Raw genomic sequence first — 18,278 nt, forward strand, 5'->3', positions numbered from 1 at the left:
ACTGTGAGAAGCCCTCATCAACCCCAGGCAGCTCACACCGTAAGCTAGGTGTCATTGGGAGGTGAGTTCTAACCACTGCACTCCCCCTTTCACTGACATGGGGCCTGACATTCTAGGACACCAGGTTCAGACAGATTCAGCAGCCAGGTGTCTGACCCTACACTGGCTGTTGCATCCCTGCTCCCAAGAGTCTTTGGGCACTGGGGAGATAAGTCTTTCCTCTCTTCACCCCAAGGGGCTCACAGGAAAACAACAACTGCCTGGCCACATTATGTTCTCTTTCCTCCCAGGTACTGATTGCAAAAGTGCACATTGTGGGGATGTCCTCCTGCTCCTGGAGCTTCACATTCATGCCTCATCTGGGAAAGACTGCAAGGAAATCTTAAGGCAAAAGAAAGGCAAGTGGACCAGCGGGACTACATTTACCTCCTCTCCCTAATTATTTAGAATGGGATTTTCAAATGGGGTCCAAAGTCCACTTCCTTTGGTGCCTTAGGTAATGCCAGCTCTCCTGAATTGCTGTGAATGAATGAATGAATGAATGAATGAATGAATGAATGAATGAATGAATGAATTGCTGCATGCTGACTTGCATGACAATATCTGTGCATTTGCCAATATTTTCACAAATCCTCAGAGCTGTTCCAATACACACAGGCTGAGGTTTTCAAAAGGGCCTGAGTTAATTAGGATGCCAAATCCTATTGCTTTTCAATGGGACCTGGGCACTGAAACTGCCTTAGCACGCACTGAACGTCCTTGTGTCCCTGAACATATCTAATGAGCCTTTCATTGCTTGTCCCAAATCTAACCTCATTTTATCCATTATATATGCAGAGGAGAATAGCAAGAGTTCCTTTCTGAAGCTATGTGAAGTGAGTGTGTCCTGGAATTTGAAGAGCTGGGAAGATTGGATTGAGGAGTTCGTTGAACACATCTGGAATTTTGTAAAGGAACTTGGAGGCAAGTCTTGTAGAAACTTTTGTCACTTAGACAGGGCTTTTCAAAGCCATCCAGCCCACTGACTTTCCAAATTATTGCTCCAGATGTGGAAGCAAAGATCCAGATGTGCCCTAAAAGGAAGAAAGTTTGTCATTTAACTATTTCCCTCCATAATTAATAATTTCAAGTGTTCATCTCTTTCTTCTACTATTTCCCCCCTCACATTAAGAGGGAAAAACAAAAAGTTATGATAACCAGTATCTGGTTAAAGGTTAGGAAACAAAGACTAGGAATAAATGGTCACTTTTCACAATGGAGAGAGGTAAATAGTGTGGTCCCCCAAGGATCTGTGCTGGGACCAGGTCTGTTCAAAATATTCATAAATGATCTGTAGAAAGGGAAAAAAAGTGTAATGGCAAAACTGGCAGATGATACAAAATTACTCAAGATAGTTAATTCCAAATCAGACTGGGAAGAGTTACAAAGGGACCTCACAAAACCGAGTGATAAGGCAAGAAAATTACAGATGAAATTCAATGTTGATAAATGCAAAGTAATGCACATTGGAAAACATTATCCCAACTCTATAGATAATAAAGGGGGGAGGGATAGCTCAGTGCTTTGAGCATTGGCCTGCTAAACCCAGGGTTGTGAGCTCAATCCTTGAGGGGGACTTTTAGGGATCTGGGGCAAAAATCTGTCTGGAAATTGGTTCTGCTCTGAGCAGGGGGTTGGACTAGATGATCTCCCGAGGTCCGTTCCAACCCTGACATTCTATGATTCACCATGAAATGATGGGGTCTAAAGTAGCTGTTACCACTCAAGAAAGAGATCTTGGAGTCTTTGTGGATAGTTGTCTGAAAACATCCACTCAATGTGCAGCAGCAGTCAAAAAAGCAAACAAACTATTGGGAATCATTAGGAAAGGGATAGATAAGACAGAAAATGTCATATTGCCTCTATATAAATCCATGGTATGACCACACCTTGAATACTGTATGCAGATGTGGTCACCCCATCTCAGAAAATGCATATTAGAATTGAAAAAGTTTCAGAAAAGGGCAACAGAAATGATTAGGGGTATGAAACAGCTTCCGTATGAAGAGAGGTTAAAAAGATGGGGACTGTTCCGCTTGAAAAAAGAGACGACTGAGGGGAGATATGACAGAGATCTATAAAATCATAAATTGTGTGGGAGAAAATGAATAGGGAAGTGTTATTTACCATTTCACATAGCACATGTACCGGGGTCACCCAATGAAATTAATATGCAATATGTTTAAAACCAATACAAGAAAATATTTCTTCACACAATGCACAGTCAACCTGTGGAACTCATTACTACTGTTGTGAAGGCCAAAAGTGTAATCAGGTTCAAAAAGGAATTAGAACAGTTCATGGAGGCTAGGTCCATCAATGGCAATTAACCAAGATGGTCAGGAATACAACCCAATGCTCTGGGTGTCCTAAAGCTCTGACTACTAGAAGCTGGGACTGGACAACAGGTGATAGATCAGTCAATAAATTGCCCTTTTCTGTTCATTCCCTCTGGCCATTCATATGTTCTTATGTAAGGCCCTCAGGTCCTTTCGCCACTAAAATCCTATTGAAAGTCTATGGGGATGTGTCTCCTAACATTGGCATTCAAAAAGTTCAAGCTTTATAACCATTAAAACACAAATTGACAACATCACATGTCAAAATATATAAAGTAAATAGACTTAAATCAAATCCAAATGAGTTCTCAAGCAGCATTTTTCATGCTTTCCCCCTCCGTAAATTTCTGTTATCATAGATGGGATTTTTTTTATCTATGTGAGTGTCCTATGAAATTGACATTTACTGATAAAAATCTAATCCTTCCAAGCCTCATAATAGTTAAGAAATAAGGAATCCCACAAAAGAAATAGAGATGCTGAATAAGAGTGCTTGTCAGTTTCAGGGCCATATTTTTTAAGGATTTAAGCCTGGAGTGGGATTTTTGAAAGCATCTAGGCACCTAACCCCCACTGATTTCAAAATCCCACTAGGTGCTTAAATATATATATATATTTAAATCTGTCCCTGAGGGACTTTGCTGTAATTTAAGAGAACACAAAACCATTTAGAACTTATCCTGAAGTAATACAATATTAAAGGAGTATGGCCATTAAGTATCTAGCAGCCTTAGGTGTCTTTGAGTAAACGAAGGCTAATTCTACCTTTGGAGAAAGTAAATTTAGTTACAGTACTAACTTTTTATTAACAATCAACAGAATTGTTGACACTACATTTTTTATTTATTTATTTATTTATTTACAAGCATAGTAAGAAGCACAATGTCAGGTGTTCTAGGTCTGGTAATTCAACCAAGGTAAAAGAGTTGTTTCTAAAAAAGAATATTTTCCATCACTTACTCCATTTTGTTCTTGATTCAGAACAAACCCCTACATTTCAAGTTTCTCTGTGAAAAGACCCTGGAGTTGTGAGTTCCCCCTGATCCCAGTCAGTCTTCTGGCCAGCCCATTCACTCCCGACACACCGCTCTCTCCTCAAACCCCAGCCCCATTCCAAGTCCTGTCATACCAAAACTGGTCCTCAATTATGCCTGTGAAAATACAAAGAAACATCCATTGCCAGTGGGAGCTGCACCCACTCCCAACAGCCCAGCAAGTCAGAGTCCCTGCATCCTGGCAGCACAGTGTCTGTCAGTCAGTCTGGGAGCTAGAAAATCTGACAGGCTGAGTCCAGCAGCCCCAAAGCAGAATAACCTCTGTGTTTATTGCAATTGCTCTGCAAGGGGCACTACACTTTCTGAGTGCCTTTGGATCAACAAATACCTGTCTCTCCCCCTACTCACATCTCCTAGCAACCAAGAGGAAAGTGGAATTCAGTCTACAGATTTCCTCTAGCTATTTCTTTGTACTTATTTTCAGCTTTGATTTTTATTCAGATTTTTTCTTGCCTAATAGGATATGTATGGAGTGTATGGCAATTGTTATGGAAAACCGTGATCTGTATCTGCAACTGGACATGGGGGTGCACCAACAACTTTCTGTACAAAAGTAGTAAGCAGAATCCATTTGAATTGCACTTTCCACATTTGTTTCTACATCTGCAGTATGAATTTCCCTGTTTTTCAAGGTTCTGGTTTGACAGAGAATAGATTAAGTAGGAAGTAAAGAGAAAAAGGCAGCCATGTTGTATAATGGGCAAAAGAATTCAGCGGAGGGTGAGAGATAGGAAAGAGGCAGCTGTACTGTGTAATGGGTCGCAGGGGGCAGCAGAGTGTGAGAACAAAAAAACAGCCATACTGGGTCAGACCAATGGCCCATCTAGCCCAGTATCTTGTCTTCCAAAAATGGCCAATGTGAGGTGCTTCAGAGTTAATGAACAGAACAGGTAATCAACCATTCCCAGTTTAAATGGGTGGGAAGGGGCAGCTATACTGTAAAATGGGCCCTAGGGGCAGCAGAAGGTGGGGGCAGAGAAGGGGCGGCTAAACTGTACAATGGGCAGTAGGGGCAGCAGAGGGTGAGGGCAGAGAAGAGGCGGCTAAACTGTACAATGGGCACTCAGGGCAGCAGAGGGTGGGGGTGGGAAAGGGGCAGCAGTGGGGAAGGGATTGAGGAGGGGCAGCTATCTTATAGTCCACAAAGAGCTTTAAACATAGTGTCATGAAAATTATCACAAATTCTATATCTAGTAACCTGTTTATCGGACTCCACGTTGTCATATTACCTGAGTGCCTGGTGACAGCTGAGAATTTCCTGCAAGGCAGAGTACTGTTGTTAGTCTCATATAACCAATGGAGACCTGAGGTGCAAAAATAAGAAATGACTTTTTCAAGGCCCCAGAGGGAGGATGTTGAGGACTATGAGAATTATCACAAACCTATGAAAATTCTTGTTCACAAGAGAGAATAAAAGCAGCAGTAAAAATGGAATTTCTGCTTTTTGCGCCAACACACTTTTCTTAATATTTGGGTTTTTTTTGTTTTGCATCATCCACTCACCACTGTTTGAGAGCTAGTGTGGCAATGTATTTTACAAGGTTTTATGAGAATCAGATTGCAGGGTGTCCCCTATCATCATTAAGGCAAGAGGTTTTCTTTACAGCTGGTCAACATTTATCAAGTGATATTTTTATTCTGAGTGGAAAATGGCCANTCTTTACAGCTGGTCAACATTTATCAAGTGATATTTTTATTCTGAGTGGAAAATGGCCATGTTCTAAAATCAACTTTTTCACAGAAAAAAAAAATCAGGGAAATTATTGGATTAAAATCTCTATTGTTGTTCATGAAAAACAGAAAATGAGTCAGGTTCCATCCCTGTGGAATGAAACAATTTTAAAATTTCAACTCTTCTTTTGTGCAGGGGGAAGCAGATATTTTTCATTTTTTGCCTTTTTGAGTGTTTATGGGAAGCTAATAAAAGGGACTTCACATGAAACCTGAAGGGACTGTGGGGCTTTTGTTTGGGCAGATGATTATCAGTGTGTTGTTGCTGTGTTTGCCCCACTCTGTTGTGAGCTACTGTCAAAGCAAACAGTAGATGTGCTGGGTATTAATATGATTAGGAATTTGTCCTGAGTCAGAACTTCTTTATAAGGCAGGCGGGATTCTCCTAAAATGGAGACTTACCAAACGCTGGATCAAATATGTGTTTGTTGATGATGCCCATGTGTCACTGAGATGGTTTAGATGCTAATTTCACAAAAGTAGAGCTGAGGTTTTTCAAGGAGCCTCAGGGCAAAGTTTTGGTGCCTAAAGGTATTGATAGAGATCTGGGGTTAATGGGATTCAGACACCTAGGCCCAGATTGCTAAAGTATTTACGCATTAATGTGGTCAGCATTGCAACACCAAACTGATTTAGGACTATCGACGGCCAATGGGATTTTGGCTCCTAAGTACCTAAATCCCTTTGAAAAAAATGAGATTGGGCTCCTAAATCTGTTAGGCACTGAGGGCATAAGTGTCTAAACACCTTTATCCATGTGGGCACTGGGCACTTCTGAATACCCACTGGGCCTCTCTCTGTATCTTTAGGCACTGACCCACCTTTGCAAGTCTGGCCCCTTGTGGTAATTACAGAACCACACGTGAAGGGTAGGCACCTAACTCCCACTAGTTTCAAATGGAATTAGGTGCCTGTCAGTGACTAGGATGGGAGTCATCATGCCTACTGGTTAGAGCAGGAGTCATGCCGAGTGGTGACAGCAGGCATCAGTAGCCAGGAATCGGAGCTGACAGTCAGTGCCAGAGTCAAAGGCAGGGGGCCAGTGCCGATAGTCAAAGGCAGAGCGAGAAGCCTGGAATCAGAGCCGGTTACCTGGAGCAAGACAAGTTGGGTGCAAGGCTGGGCACAGAGCAGGAGCAGGAGCTCTCGCAGCCATGGGTGAATGCTTTGAGCTGGCAGCACCCTGCCACTGGGCATAAGAGCAAGTTTGCAGATCCCCACAGCCAGTCGGGTGTTTGGGCTAATCAGGCAGCTCAGCAGGGGACCAGCTGTGCTGGTTAGACTGCGGGGGGAGGGGGTGTTAAGCTAGCATGTAAGCAGGCTAGCTCCGGGTCCTTACTCCTGACAGGGCCTAACCTGCTTAGGTGCCTTAGTTAATCCCATTAGGAGTTTATCTACCAGTTGAGGAGCCTTTGAAAATGCATATGGAATTCTGGGGGATCTGGGCATCTCTCATTGTGACCCCTTGGAAAAATCACAGCCTAAAACAATACATGGATGTACTTTCACAGGTGATGCCCAATCCACTGGACTGACCAACGAAGAATTCATCTACTTGATCGATGCTGGCACTGACATAAATTCCGCCTACCCCCTCGTTCTGCGCCCAGAGAGGAAAGTGAAACTGATCCTCTCCTTTGACTTCAGCTCTGGGAATCCTTTCGAGGTAACTTTTATTATTTATTGTGATATCTCTGAATGCCCTAATCATTGATGAAGCACTGCAGAAATACCCAGGACTTGGCCCATGACCCAATGAGGTTACACTGTTGTTAGCACCAGTAATTTGGATTCCCTGAAGGTGCTGTGGGGATCACAATTTGAGATGTGTGGGCGTATAGGATCCACTGGAAATATTTACCTTATTCCCTGCAAGGTTGCTTGGGCTTGGGGTAAGGGCGTGTGACCAGGCATGACCTCTCTTTCCCTTTGGATATCATGGAGGAAGAGGAAATTCCTTGAAGTTCAGTTTTACTCTGTGTAAAAATGACAACTGCTTACTTCACAGATGTGCCCCTGTGTTTGTCACAGTCCTAGCTGATGTGCTAAATGACAGTCTTTAGGTTTGACCACTTTTTATTTCTGTTAGCACCAAAGAGTCAAGAGTGCTCTAGCAGGAGGACATGGGGTCAGTAGAAATATGAACTGAATTTCAATAAGTCAGTTAGAACTCTGCAAACTCGCTAACCTCAGCCTCACACTTCACCAGTGCTCCATAGGTGATATTGTCTCCCTCTAGTTGCTGCAGCTCCTATAACACTTTGCTACTTTGTTTACATGGAACATGAATTTTCCAATAGGTGAATTTGTAAAACAACAAAACAAAACAAAAATCAAACTTGAGCTTTTGGAGCTGAAGCTCTGGGTTTCGATTTCTGTTCATTACCATGGGCTGAGGTTTTCAAAGCCACCTAAGGGATTAATTTTAATGGGAACTGGGCATCCATATCCTTTAGGAGCTTTTGAAAGCCTCAGCCACTGTATATGCATTGTTATACAAAGATTCTAGCTACACAGATATGGCAACAGGGTTATGTCTGGTTTCCATGGAGGCCCTCAATTGGTCAGTTCCTTAGAGGCTTCTTGGAATGTTTGTACACTGTAGGTGAGGGGTATTTTTAACTCTCTAGCCTGGCCATATGAGTGGCATCACGTTTTATTAGTGGAGATGGACATTTATTTATTTTAAAATCACTTTCCCCTTCTTCCCAGACCATCGAGAATACTGCCAAGTACTGTGAGATAAATAACATCCCATTTCCCAAGATAAAGCCAGAAGAGATTAAGGACAAAGATAACCCCACTGACTGCTACATCTTCAAAGGAAAAGATGTTCCTACCGTCATGCACTTCCCTCTCTTCAACAACAAAAATTGTCCAGGTAACTCAGGTAATCTGCACCACTCTTCTAAAACTCTATGGGCTAGATTCGCAAAGGGACTTTGATGACTCATTGCCGGTTTAGCCACCTAAATGTTAGAATCAGGCCTCACTGGGAATCACAAACCCGCTGCTCAGCTGCCAGCAGACCCTATAGGAATCTACACTTGCTCAGGGCCTAAGATTTGCAGAAAAGTTCTCTCAGTGCCTGTTTTTCTGTCTCTGGGCATGTCCACTCCTGCCCCATCCCAGGCTTCCAGATATACAAAGAGAGGCGTTTCTCTGCCTCACTTGGCTGTGGCAGACGTGCTGAGGAGTGGCCTGCAGGATCAGACCCCGCATGTGCACTCAGACAAATGCAGGGAGGGAGGCACTTCCTCATCATGTTTAGCCCAGAGGTTATGGCACTCAGCTGGGATGGGGCGGCAGGTCAAGGTCCCCCTCTGCCTGAGGGGGAGAAGGGATTTGAAGAGGGAAATGCCAAAGCCACTGGGCAAGGGGATGTTCTGATGCGGGACTCCCTCAGTATCTCCTGTTGTAGCTGTTCTACTTTGGATAAATAATTGGAGAGTCAGCGGAGCAGGGGACTGGATGCTGGGCCCCCCACAGCCCGTGTAAGTGCTGTAACTACCAGGCTATAGAGTGTCTGTTGTCACAGCTGAGAACCCCAAGCAGAGACAGGCGCCTCTCTCCAGCCTGGACTTGGGTGCTGAACTCCCTCAGTGCATAGCACACACCCCTCTCCTGGGCCTCTCCCATGGGCTAGCTTAGGTGGTTTCCAGCCTAGCGCACTGGCGTTTGTGGATCACTTTCCCAGGAGCCTGTTTTTCTTCATTCATTGCACAGGAGCCTGGGCACCTAACTCAGCCTGTGTGAATCCCAGTGATTTTCTAGGGGTCTAAAATTAGGCGCCATGACTCTCAGTAACCCAACACCTGAGTTCTGCTGTGAACCTCGCCCCATGTGTCTGAATTGGAGCTCACTGATTGAAATGGAACTACACCTGACTGACTGGTGAAAATGAGCAGAGGAGCTCAAATATTGTGACTGTCTATGTAAGATGAGCCGGACTCACCCCTGCGGCGCCTCCTGCTGGTCGTCCAGGGAATTAGCTCTCCAGCCTCTGGAGCGCCCTCTGCAGGCTGGTGATCCACCTGTCCTCTCCTTCTCGGCTCCCGTGTCCCTCCCAGGACCCTGGTGCCCCTTGCTCTGGGTGCTGCCCCCTGGCAGTACCCACACGCTAGGTCCCACCTCCCAGGGGAACCTCCACCCACTATCCCCACCTTGCCTTAGCACTAGGCCACTGCCAGTCACCAACTAGCCCCCACTCCCTGGGGCAGACTGCAGTATAGGCCACTCATCACTGGCAAGGAGGGTTTGGACCTGCTGCCTTGGCCTAGCCCTGGGCTGCCCTCTGCAACCCCCAGTACCCCTTGGCCTTCCACTAGGCCGCAGCCTGGGGCCATCCAGGCTGGAGCTCCCCAGCTCCTCAGCCAGTCCCCAGCCCTGCTCCACTCAGGTACGCTATCCCTAGCTTGCTGCAGCCAGACCCTTCTCTCTCTGCACTCAGAAAGAGGCTGTTGAGCTTTTGGCTGCCCTGGCCTTTATAGGGCCAGCTGAGTCTGTTTGGGGCGTGGCCCCAGCTGTAGCCACTCCACCAATCAGCTCAGCCTAAAAGCTGCTTTCTCCAGCCACAGCCTCCTCTGGACTAGAGCGGGGTTACCACCCCGCTACAGTCTACCAGCCAGGTTGCAGCCCCTACACCGGCTCCTCACCAACATTATGTTGCGTTTTTGGTTACACTTTTCCCCTCACCTTCTCATTTATGCACTCCCTATCCGTGGCCCCACAAAGTCGTGGGACCTCCTGGTCAACTTCCTCTTGGCCCTGGCTAAACAGGCCATCTATAAAACCAGGGAGAGGAGGTTGGCCGATGGAGGTTCCTGTGACTGTGGGGCCTGTTTCCGATCCTCTGTCCGTTCACGCATCCAGACAGAGTTCCTCTGGGCAGCATCCACTGGCTCCCTTGACACCTTTGAGGAGCAGTGGGCGCTGTCCGGGGTTCTCTGCTCGGTGTCCCCGTCAGGTTCCCTTCTTTTGACCCTGTGACTGCACTCCTGTCCCTGTTTTTACATTAGCTGTCCCCCGTAATTATTTGAGTTTCAGGCCCTGTGGATCATCCCCTTAGGCTGGGGGGGGACCCTTTGGCAATGGGCGGGCTTACGCCCGCCCACTTCCTGAAGCCCAATAGGTACAGTCTACCAGAGCAGGGTCCATCTAGCCCTCTGTGCTGTCTCTGACAGTGGCCATCACCACATGATTCACAAGAAGGGGCACAAAACCCCATAATAAACAATTACAAATAAACCTTTCCTGGGGAAGTAGTTTTCATATGGGCTAATGCAGGCAGGTTTATATCTTTTGCATTGTCTTTTAATCCACTCTGATATAGCCTTGGATGTTTGCATAATACCCAACCCTTCCTACAATCCTACTGTGACCGGCCCATGGTAATCCCTGAGACAATGAGTTCCACAGGTAACTCGTGAGCTCTGCAAAATAATCCCCCATCATCTGTTTTAAATGTGCTGCTTTTCAATTAATTGAGAGTCATGCTGCGGTCAGAAACTAGGCCCTTTGGTTCATGCTAATCAAGACAACAGTGCAAATCCTTGTCGAGCAATGTTTTAAATTGTTTTATATATATTTTACTCAAATCAAGTGGATTTCTCTGGATTTCCACCCTGTGTAACTGAGAGGAGATGTGGCAGAACAGGCCACCTTCAGTGGGGAGTGGAAAGGGGACCTAACTTGTGTCACTTACACTTCCTCTTGGCCTGTCGACATGTAAATTACATGAGATACAGACTCTCTTGGACTCATTGGACAGATTCAGCTTTGACCTGCTGCACTGTAAATGCAAATGCAGATCCTCAAAAGGATTTGGGCACCTAACTCCCATCAATCTTCCAGCTGCCCAGCAATGAAAGGCATCTGGAAGATCTGTGTTTTTCCTAGTTTGCAAAGGGAAGGGAAATAAAAGAGATAAACTGAGGAGGGTAGGGAAGATGGGGGCTGAGGGGGAACTCATCAGTTGAGTATCTCCTTGTGGCCAGGTGTGGGCATAACGTCACTCTCCCCATCTGGAGCCCCCAGCTGATGGCCACTCTGGTGGACCTTTTCCAGGACTCAGCCCTCAGGCCAAGTCATAATGTAAATCCATCCCTTCCGGTGTACCAGGGTCCCACAAATAAAAGTCCAGTGTCCTTATATCAGGTCTCTGGCACCAACTCTAGGTCCTAGGGAGATTGCACAACCTTGCCCCATGGCTTCCAGTTGTCCTTGTCCCCTTATCAAGGACTTCATGCCACTTTCTCCTGTAGCTGGTAGGGGAACCCTGGCCCTTGCACTCACTGGGTTCCATCCAGTCCCTATAAACAACAGTCCAGGTCCGCTCCTTTCACAGGCCTTCTCCCTCCACAACCTCTCTAGGTTCAGCCTTCTCTCAGGGCCAGGGATCTCCCCTGGAACCCTCTAACAAAAATCCCAAGATAAAAGGATAAACTCAAGTCAATTTCTACTCTCCTCAGGCTTGGACTCTCATCTGTCCCTGCTGCTTTGTTCCTCATCTGGGCAAATCCCAGGGCTCTTTCCCTGGTTCTCCAAATCCTGCCCTTTGATCAGGGCTTAGTACTGGAGCCTGCTCTGTTCCAGTGGATTCTTTCTCTCACTTCCTCTTGCCAGATTTCCATATTCAGAAGACCATCCCGAGGGCTAACTCTCTTCTACATGTCTCCACTCCCTAACCAAGAGAGAGGTCCTCCTTGCAGCCCCCTTCTTCTCTGAAACTCCTACCTTCATGGAGCCCACCCAGCTCCTCCCCAGCTGTGACTCACCTTCAGTTAAGTCTGGTTCTCCCTCCAGGTATAGCCAGGTAACATAATTGGCTCACATTAACCCTTTCAGGGCCTGTGTGGGCTACACAGTCTGTCACACTGGTGTATATAGATAGATAGATAGATAGATAGATGGGGTGTATGGGGATAGCCTATCTCACTAGCTAGCTAGCTAACTAGATAAGCTCCCTTAAAAGCATGAGGTAGGCTTAAAATCATGACATTGTTAACACAACAATAAGCATTTGGTTATTTGTATTTGTTTGCTGGTCTCTAAGCCTTTAAAGTGCATCAGTGTCACATTTTCCGGATTTGCTCTGAAACCTAAGGACTGGAAACTTACTTTTGAAAATATAAATAACAGCTGTGATCCTCACCTAATCCTGATAACAGTCTTCAAATATGTTAAGGGCTTTATAAAGAGGATGGGATCAACTATTCTCGATGTCCATTGAAGATTGGACAAGAAGTCATGGGCTTAATTTGGAGCATGGGAGATTTAGGTTTACTATTAGAATCATAGAACAATAAGATTAGAAGGGAGCGCAAGGGTCATCTAGTCTAACCCCCAGCCAAGATGTAGGACTTATTCTGTCTAAACCATCCCAGACAGATGGCTACCCAGCCTCCTTTTGAAAACCTCCAGTGAAGGAGATTCCATGACCTCCCTAAGCAGTTTGTTCCATTGTCCTACCGTTCTTACAGTTAGGATTTTTTCCCCAGAGATTTAATCTAAATCTGTTCCTCTGCAGTTTGAACCCATTGCCTCTTGTCTGCCCTCTGTGGCACGAGAGAAAAACTTTTCTCCGTCTTTTTTATGTCAGCCCTTTAAGTATTTGAAGACAGCCGTCATGCCCCACTTAATCTTCTCTTTTCCAAACTAAACATACCCAGTTCCTTCAGCCTTTGCTCATAGGGTTTGCATTCCATCTCTTTGAACATCTTTATCACTCACCTCTGGAGGCTTTCCAGCTTCTGTATATCCTTTCTATACATTAGTGACCAAAATTAGCCACAGTACTCCAGCTCAGGTCTAACCAGTGCTGAGTACAGTGGTACTATCACCTCCCGTGACTTGCATACTATGCCTTTGTTAATGCAGCCTAAAATTGCATTTGCTTTCTTTGCAACAGCATCTCATTGCTGACTCATATTGGGGTCGTGATCCACCACAACTCCCATGTCCTTCTCAGCAGTGCTGCTGTCAAGCCAGTTACCCCCCACTCTGTATTTGTGCATTTGGTTTTTCTTCCCTAAGTGCAGAACTTTACATTTGTCTTTGTTGAATTTCATTTTGTTGTCTATAGCCCAGTGCTCCAATTTATGACGATCCCTTTGAATTTTAGCTCTATCCTCCAAAAGGTTGGCAACCACTCTAGCTTTGTGTCATCTGCCAAATTGATCAGTATATTCTCTATTCCTACATCCAGGTCATTAATAAAGATGTTGAACACAGAACAGATCCCCGTGGAACCCCACTTGAGACCTCCCTCCAATCTGACATCATTCCATTAATAGTCACTCTTTGTTTGAGGTTGTTTAACCAATTATGTATCCACTTAATGGTAGTTCTACCAAGTCCGCATTTCTCCAGCTTACTTATGAGAATGTCATATGAGACTGTGTCAAAACCCTTGCTGAAGTCCTGCTATATTATGTCCACTGCATTCCCCCATCCAGCAAATTGGTTACGCTGTCAAAGAAGGAAATCAAGCTGGTTTGGCATGATTTGTTCTAGGTAAATCCATGCTGGCTGCTAGTGATCACCTCTTTGTCCTCCAGGTATTTGCAAATTTAATGTTTTAGACATTGTTCCAGTAGCTTCCCAAGTTCCCTGGCTCTTCCTTTCCCCCCTTTTTAAAGATGAGCTCATCTCCAGCCTTCCAGGACCTCTCCTGTCATCCATGAGTTCATAAGTATTATTGCCAGTGGCTCTGAGATTTCTTCAGCTAATTCCTTCAGTAACGTCAGGTGAATAGCATCAGGCCCTGCTGATTTGAATTCATTCAAATTGTTCAGAAAATCTGTGATGTGTTCTTTACTTATCCAGATCTGCATCCCTTCCCCTTTATTGTCTATGTTGCTAGTCACATGTTATTTTTTGTCGGGGGGAAAACTTTCTAACTCTCAGGGTAGTTACACTCTGGAATAGGTTTCCAAGGTACATAGTGGAATCCTTATCTGAAGATTTTAGGAACAGCTTGGACAAACACATGTCATGGTTGGTCCAGGTTCACTGGATCCTGCCTCAGCACAGGAAGTTGGACTTAGTGACGTGTTGAGGTCCCTTTCAGCCCCACATTTCTGTGATTCTATGAAAACCTCAGGAGTTGGCCAAGTTGTTCCCCTGCCTCTTTAGATACCTGGATTTTATGCTTCTGGGAGCAGTAAAAGTGTAAAAGCAGTACCATTGTTTTCCTCTCTTTGGCACTTACCCACCCCTTTTATTTCTAGGTGAAATAGAGTCCTTCAGAAACAAGTTTTCCACCTTTCGTTCATGCTACCTAAAGGAAGATATCAAAGAACTCCTCAGTAGAGCGAAGTTGAATGTATCCAACAACACGGAGAGGATTCGGGAGGAGATCCAGCAGATTGTGTCCTCCTCCACCAAGGAGTTTTAAAACCACATCTCTGTTTGTCTCATACTCATGAAGGGCAGAAAACGTTGTCTGGCTCTGACTCGCACATTTCCAGCAAGGCTGTTCACTGTGAGCAATTAGAACCTAAGTGCAGCAGGGAGGGGTTAGTTTCCCTCTGTTAGATTCACAAAGGGATTTAAGCACCTAACTTCCCCCATAGGTGCCTGATTCCCAGATTTAGACATCCCTGGGATTCACAAAACTCTTGCTCAGCTGACGTGGAACCCTGTAGCGCCTAAACTCCCTCAGCACCAAAGTTGTTTCAGTAAAATTTTCCTGGGTGTCTATGTTTCAGCCTCGGGGCATGTGCACTGAAGCCACCATCTTGGTGTCCAGATGCCTAAGCCCCAGAGTGATTCCCGACCTGGGAAAGACAGGTGTTCCTCTGCCTACCTCACCTGTGGGGCCTGAGCCTTGGTACGAGAAGGAGGAAGATGGCTTTCCTCAGAATTCTTAGCCCAGTAGTCAGAGTACTCAGATGGGATGGAGGAAACCCCAGGTCAAGTCCCCTCGCTGCCTCAGGGGGAGAAGGGATTTGAAAAGGCATCTGCTACCTCTGAGGCAAGGGCCCTCATCACTGGGCAGTGGGATAATGTCATGGTGCAGGGGTGGCAGCTTCAATCCCCCTGTTGAAGCTTTTCCACTGCTGATTAAAGAATTAAAGGGAAATTTGGCCAGAAAGAGAGAGAGAGCAAGGGTGAGAAGCCTGATGGCTGCAGTACTCCCCTCTGAGTTCACAGACCCAGGTTCTAGTCCCCCGGCTTACAGCCCGCAGTGGTGGGCCCCAGAGGCAAGCTATGCAGAGGAACGTCTGTCTTCCCCCAGTTTGTGCATTGCTGTGAGGCTTAGGCATCTGTATGCCTAAAGCTGGGCAGCCGTGTGCACGCTGAGAGGCACCTAGGGAACTCTTACTGCCAAAAGGTGGGTGTAGACTGAGATAAGGCTTCTACAGGATTCAGCAACAGTTAAGTGGGGGTTTGGTGACTCCTAGTGGGGCCTGATGCTGGACTTCTGGTGTGTAATATGGCAGCTAGGAGCCAAGTCCTTTTGTGAATGCAACCCTGGCTATAGGATGATGAATTTAGTAAAATGTTCCTAGAAAGATAGATAGATAGATAGATAGATAGATATGATTATTAGACACAATAGTAGATATACAGTAGATAATGATGACGTAGCTAGATAGATTCATATACAATAGTTTGTGAAGATAGATTCATATACAATAGGTTACGATAGATAGATAGATAGTGATGATTATTAAACACATAAGCAGATATACAGTAAAGAATGATGACGTAGCTAGATAGATTCATATACAATAGTTTGTGATGGTAGATAGCTTCATATACAATAGGTTATGATAGATAGATAGATAGATAGATAGATAGATAGATAGATAGATAGATAGATAGATAGATAGATAGATTAGATAGAATGTTTAAGAAACATATACACATGTTGGTTTGTCAGTGCTCACATGGCAGCACTCTAGGTTGACCAGACATCCCAATATTATTGGGACCATTCCGATATTAGGGGCTTTGACTTATATACACAACTATACCCCCATGCCACCAAAAAAATTGTTCAAATTTTTCACACTTGCTATCTGGTCACCCTACACCGGTGTCAAACAGAAATTTACACTGTGCAGAATGATAATATTACAGCTGCCTGGCACACAAATGTGTCTGCAAGTTTTCTTTGTCAGTTCTCCTAGTTTAAAAAAGGAATGGAAGTAAGAAAGGAATTTTGTGCCGAGCTGTGATCCATGATACAATCTCATTTACACCCCTGGTAAATGTGGAGTAACTTTACTGAAGCTGATGATGTTACTCCACATTTACACGGAGGCTAGAATCTGGCCTGTTATTTATAATGGTAAATTTCTTACTGCTTCTTAATTTACAAATATTTTTTTTCTTGTGCTGTGTGTGACAATAACATTTTACAACCTTCTTTCCTTCTGTGTGATGAATATTACATAAATAAACGATAATGTCCCATCATTTTTCACCTCGTGTGCCTCAGTGCTAGAAATAGCCCGGCTGTGTTCCACCACCGGCTGATTGTTCCTCCGTAAGTGAGAGCACAAAGGACTAAATTCACAAAGGGACGTAGGATATGTCTGCACTTACAATGCTTCATTGGCACAGCTGTAGGACTTCAATGTGGATACTCACTGCAGTGACGGGAGGGGTTCTGTAGGTAATTTAACCCCCCCCCCCCCCCGAGGCAGTAGCTAGGTCTCTGGATGAATTCTTCTGTCGACCTATAGCTGTCTGCACCAGGGGTTAGCTGGGCATGGCTACACCTGAGAGTCGTAGCACTGCTGATGTAAGTTTTCAGTGTAGACCGGCCCTTAGGCGCTGAGCGTCACCACTCCTAACTCTTAGGTGCCTAGAAAATCACTGGGATCCACAAAGCCTGAGTGAGGTGCCCAGCCCTCTATGCAATGAATGAGGAGGGATATGGGATCCATAAAAGCCAGCCCATGCTGGGACGTGACCAAGCTAGCCCATGGGACATGCCAAGGAGGGGGCTGTGTGCTAAGCCCTGCCCCTCTTGCCTCTTTGTGAGAAAAAAAATTACTTGCCTGAGTAAGGGGCAGCTTTGGATTCTCTTGCTCACACTGAGTTGTACTTTACACCATAAGTCATTTCAATGGCACTATATGTGGAGCAGCATGCTACTCAATGTCAGCAAGGGGATCAGATGTCTGTTGGAACTGTAACAAACAAACAAGTGTCCAGCACTCAGGCAGCTGTGGAAAGAGGTGGACACAGGAGAGAAAAAATGTGCTCAGCTGTAGTTAAGAATAATATCCTAGGTTATTCACTTTGGTTCTTGTGGGCTGCAGTAATCACCACGCAGAGGATTTTGCAAGAATGGAAGAGTAGGCTAGTGCCCAGAATAGAGCAGTGATATTCGCACCTCTCTGAGTTAATAGCCACAGAAAGAATAACCTATTGCCATCTGAAGAAGTGAGGTTTTTACCCATGAAAGCTTATGCCCAAATAAATCTGTTAGTCTTTAAGGTGCCACCAGACTCCTTGTTGTTTTTGTAGATACAGACTAACACGGCTACCCCCTGATACTATTGCCATAGAAAGTAATTATATGAATTTTAAGAAATTTGGACCTCCAGATATATTTGGTTAAAAACGTTGAGATGGCTCAAAGAATGCCTGACTTCCCTTCCGCCTACCCCCTCCTCTTTTTCCCTTCCCCGTCCCCGGTCATCTCCTTCCCTCCTTTCTCTATTCACGAGTGTCTTCTCCTCTTTTATTACTGTCCCCCACCCCCAGATGTCTATGTAGCATTGTCTGCCTTTGTATTGTTTTACCTGGCTGCTTCGAGAAGTTGAAAATTGTGTAATCCCATAGTTCTACTGAAGTAGAGCCCTGTGCCTGACCCAAACCTGACAGGACACGACTACAGGCATCGGGTTTGGGATGGACCCAATGACAAGTGTCAGGTTTGTGTTGGGGATGAAAAGTCAAACCCATGACATAGGGCAGCCTCGGACCCTGCACCTCCTCCAATCCTGCTCAATGATGGGGAGAGGGGTGCCTGGAGGTGGGGTCTGGAGCTGGGTTGGGTGGTGAAAGGGGCTCGGGCAGAGCCATGTCATTTTGGACAGGGTTAAGAGGGCTGTTTCTCCTCCAGGGAATGAGGTGCTACTAGTTGTGTAAA

At 45.3% G+C, this 18,278-nt stretch overlaps 1 protein-coding gene across 2 annotated transcripts in view; it reads left to right on the forward strand.

Moving 5' to 3' along the window:
- Positions 1-16,583, forward strand: part of LOC117870301 (cytosolic phospholipase A2 gamma-like) — a 46,978-nt gene extending 30,395 nt beyond the window's left edge. Inside the window, exons 13-18 of one of the 2 annotated variants that reach the window (XM_034757404.1) lie at positions 291-398; positions 838-963; positions 3,894-3,989; positions 6,676-6,830; positions 7,877-8,054; positions 14,395-16,583. In XM_034757404.1, the coding sequence (XP_034613295.1) occupies positions 291-398; positions 838-963; positions 3,894-3,989; positions 6,676-6,830; positions 7,877-8,054; positions 14,395-14,561 (830 nt within the window). In that variant the 3' untranslated portion in view covers positions 14,562-16,583. The remainder of the gene's footprint in view (positions 1-290; positions 399-837; positions 964-3,893; positions 3,990-6,675; positions 6,831-7,876; positions 8,055-14,394) is intronic. The other variant, XM_034757405.1, reaches the window with a different exon arrangement.
- Positions 16,584-18,278: the final 1,695 nt, after the last annotated feature.

This window comes from Trachemys scripta, unplaced genomic scaffold, assembly GCF_013100865.1.
Source record: "Trachemys scripta elegans isolate TJP31775 unplaced genomic scaffold, CAS_Tse_1.0 scaffold_197, whole genome shotgun sequence".
Lineage (NCBI taxonomy): Eukaryota > Metazoa > Chordata > Testudines > Emydidae > Trachemys > Trachemys scripta.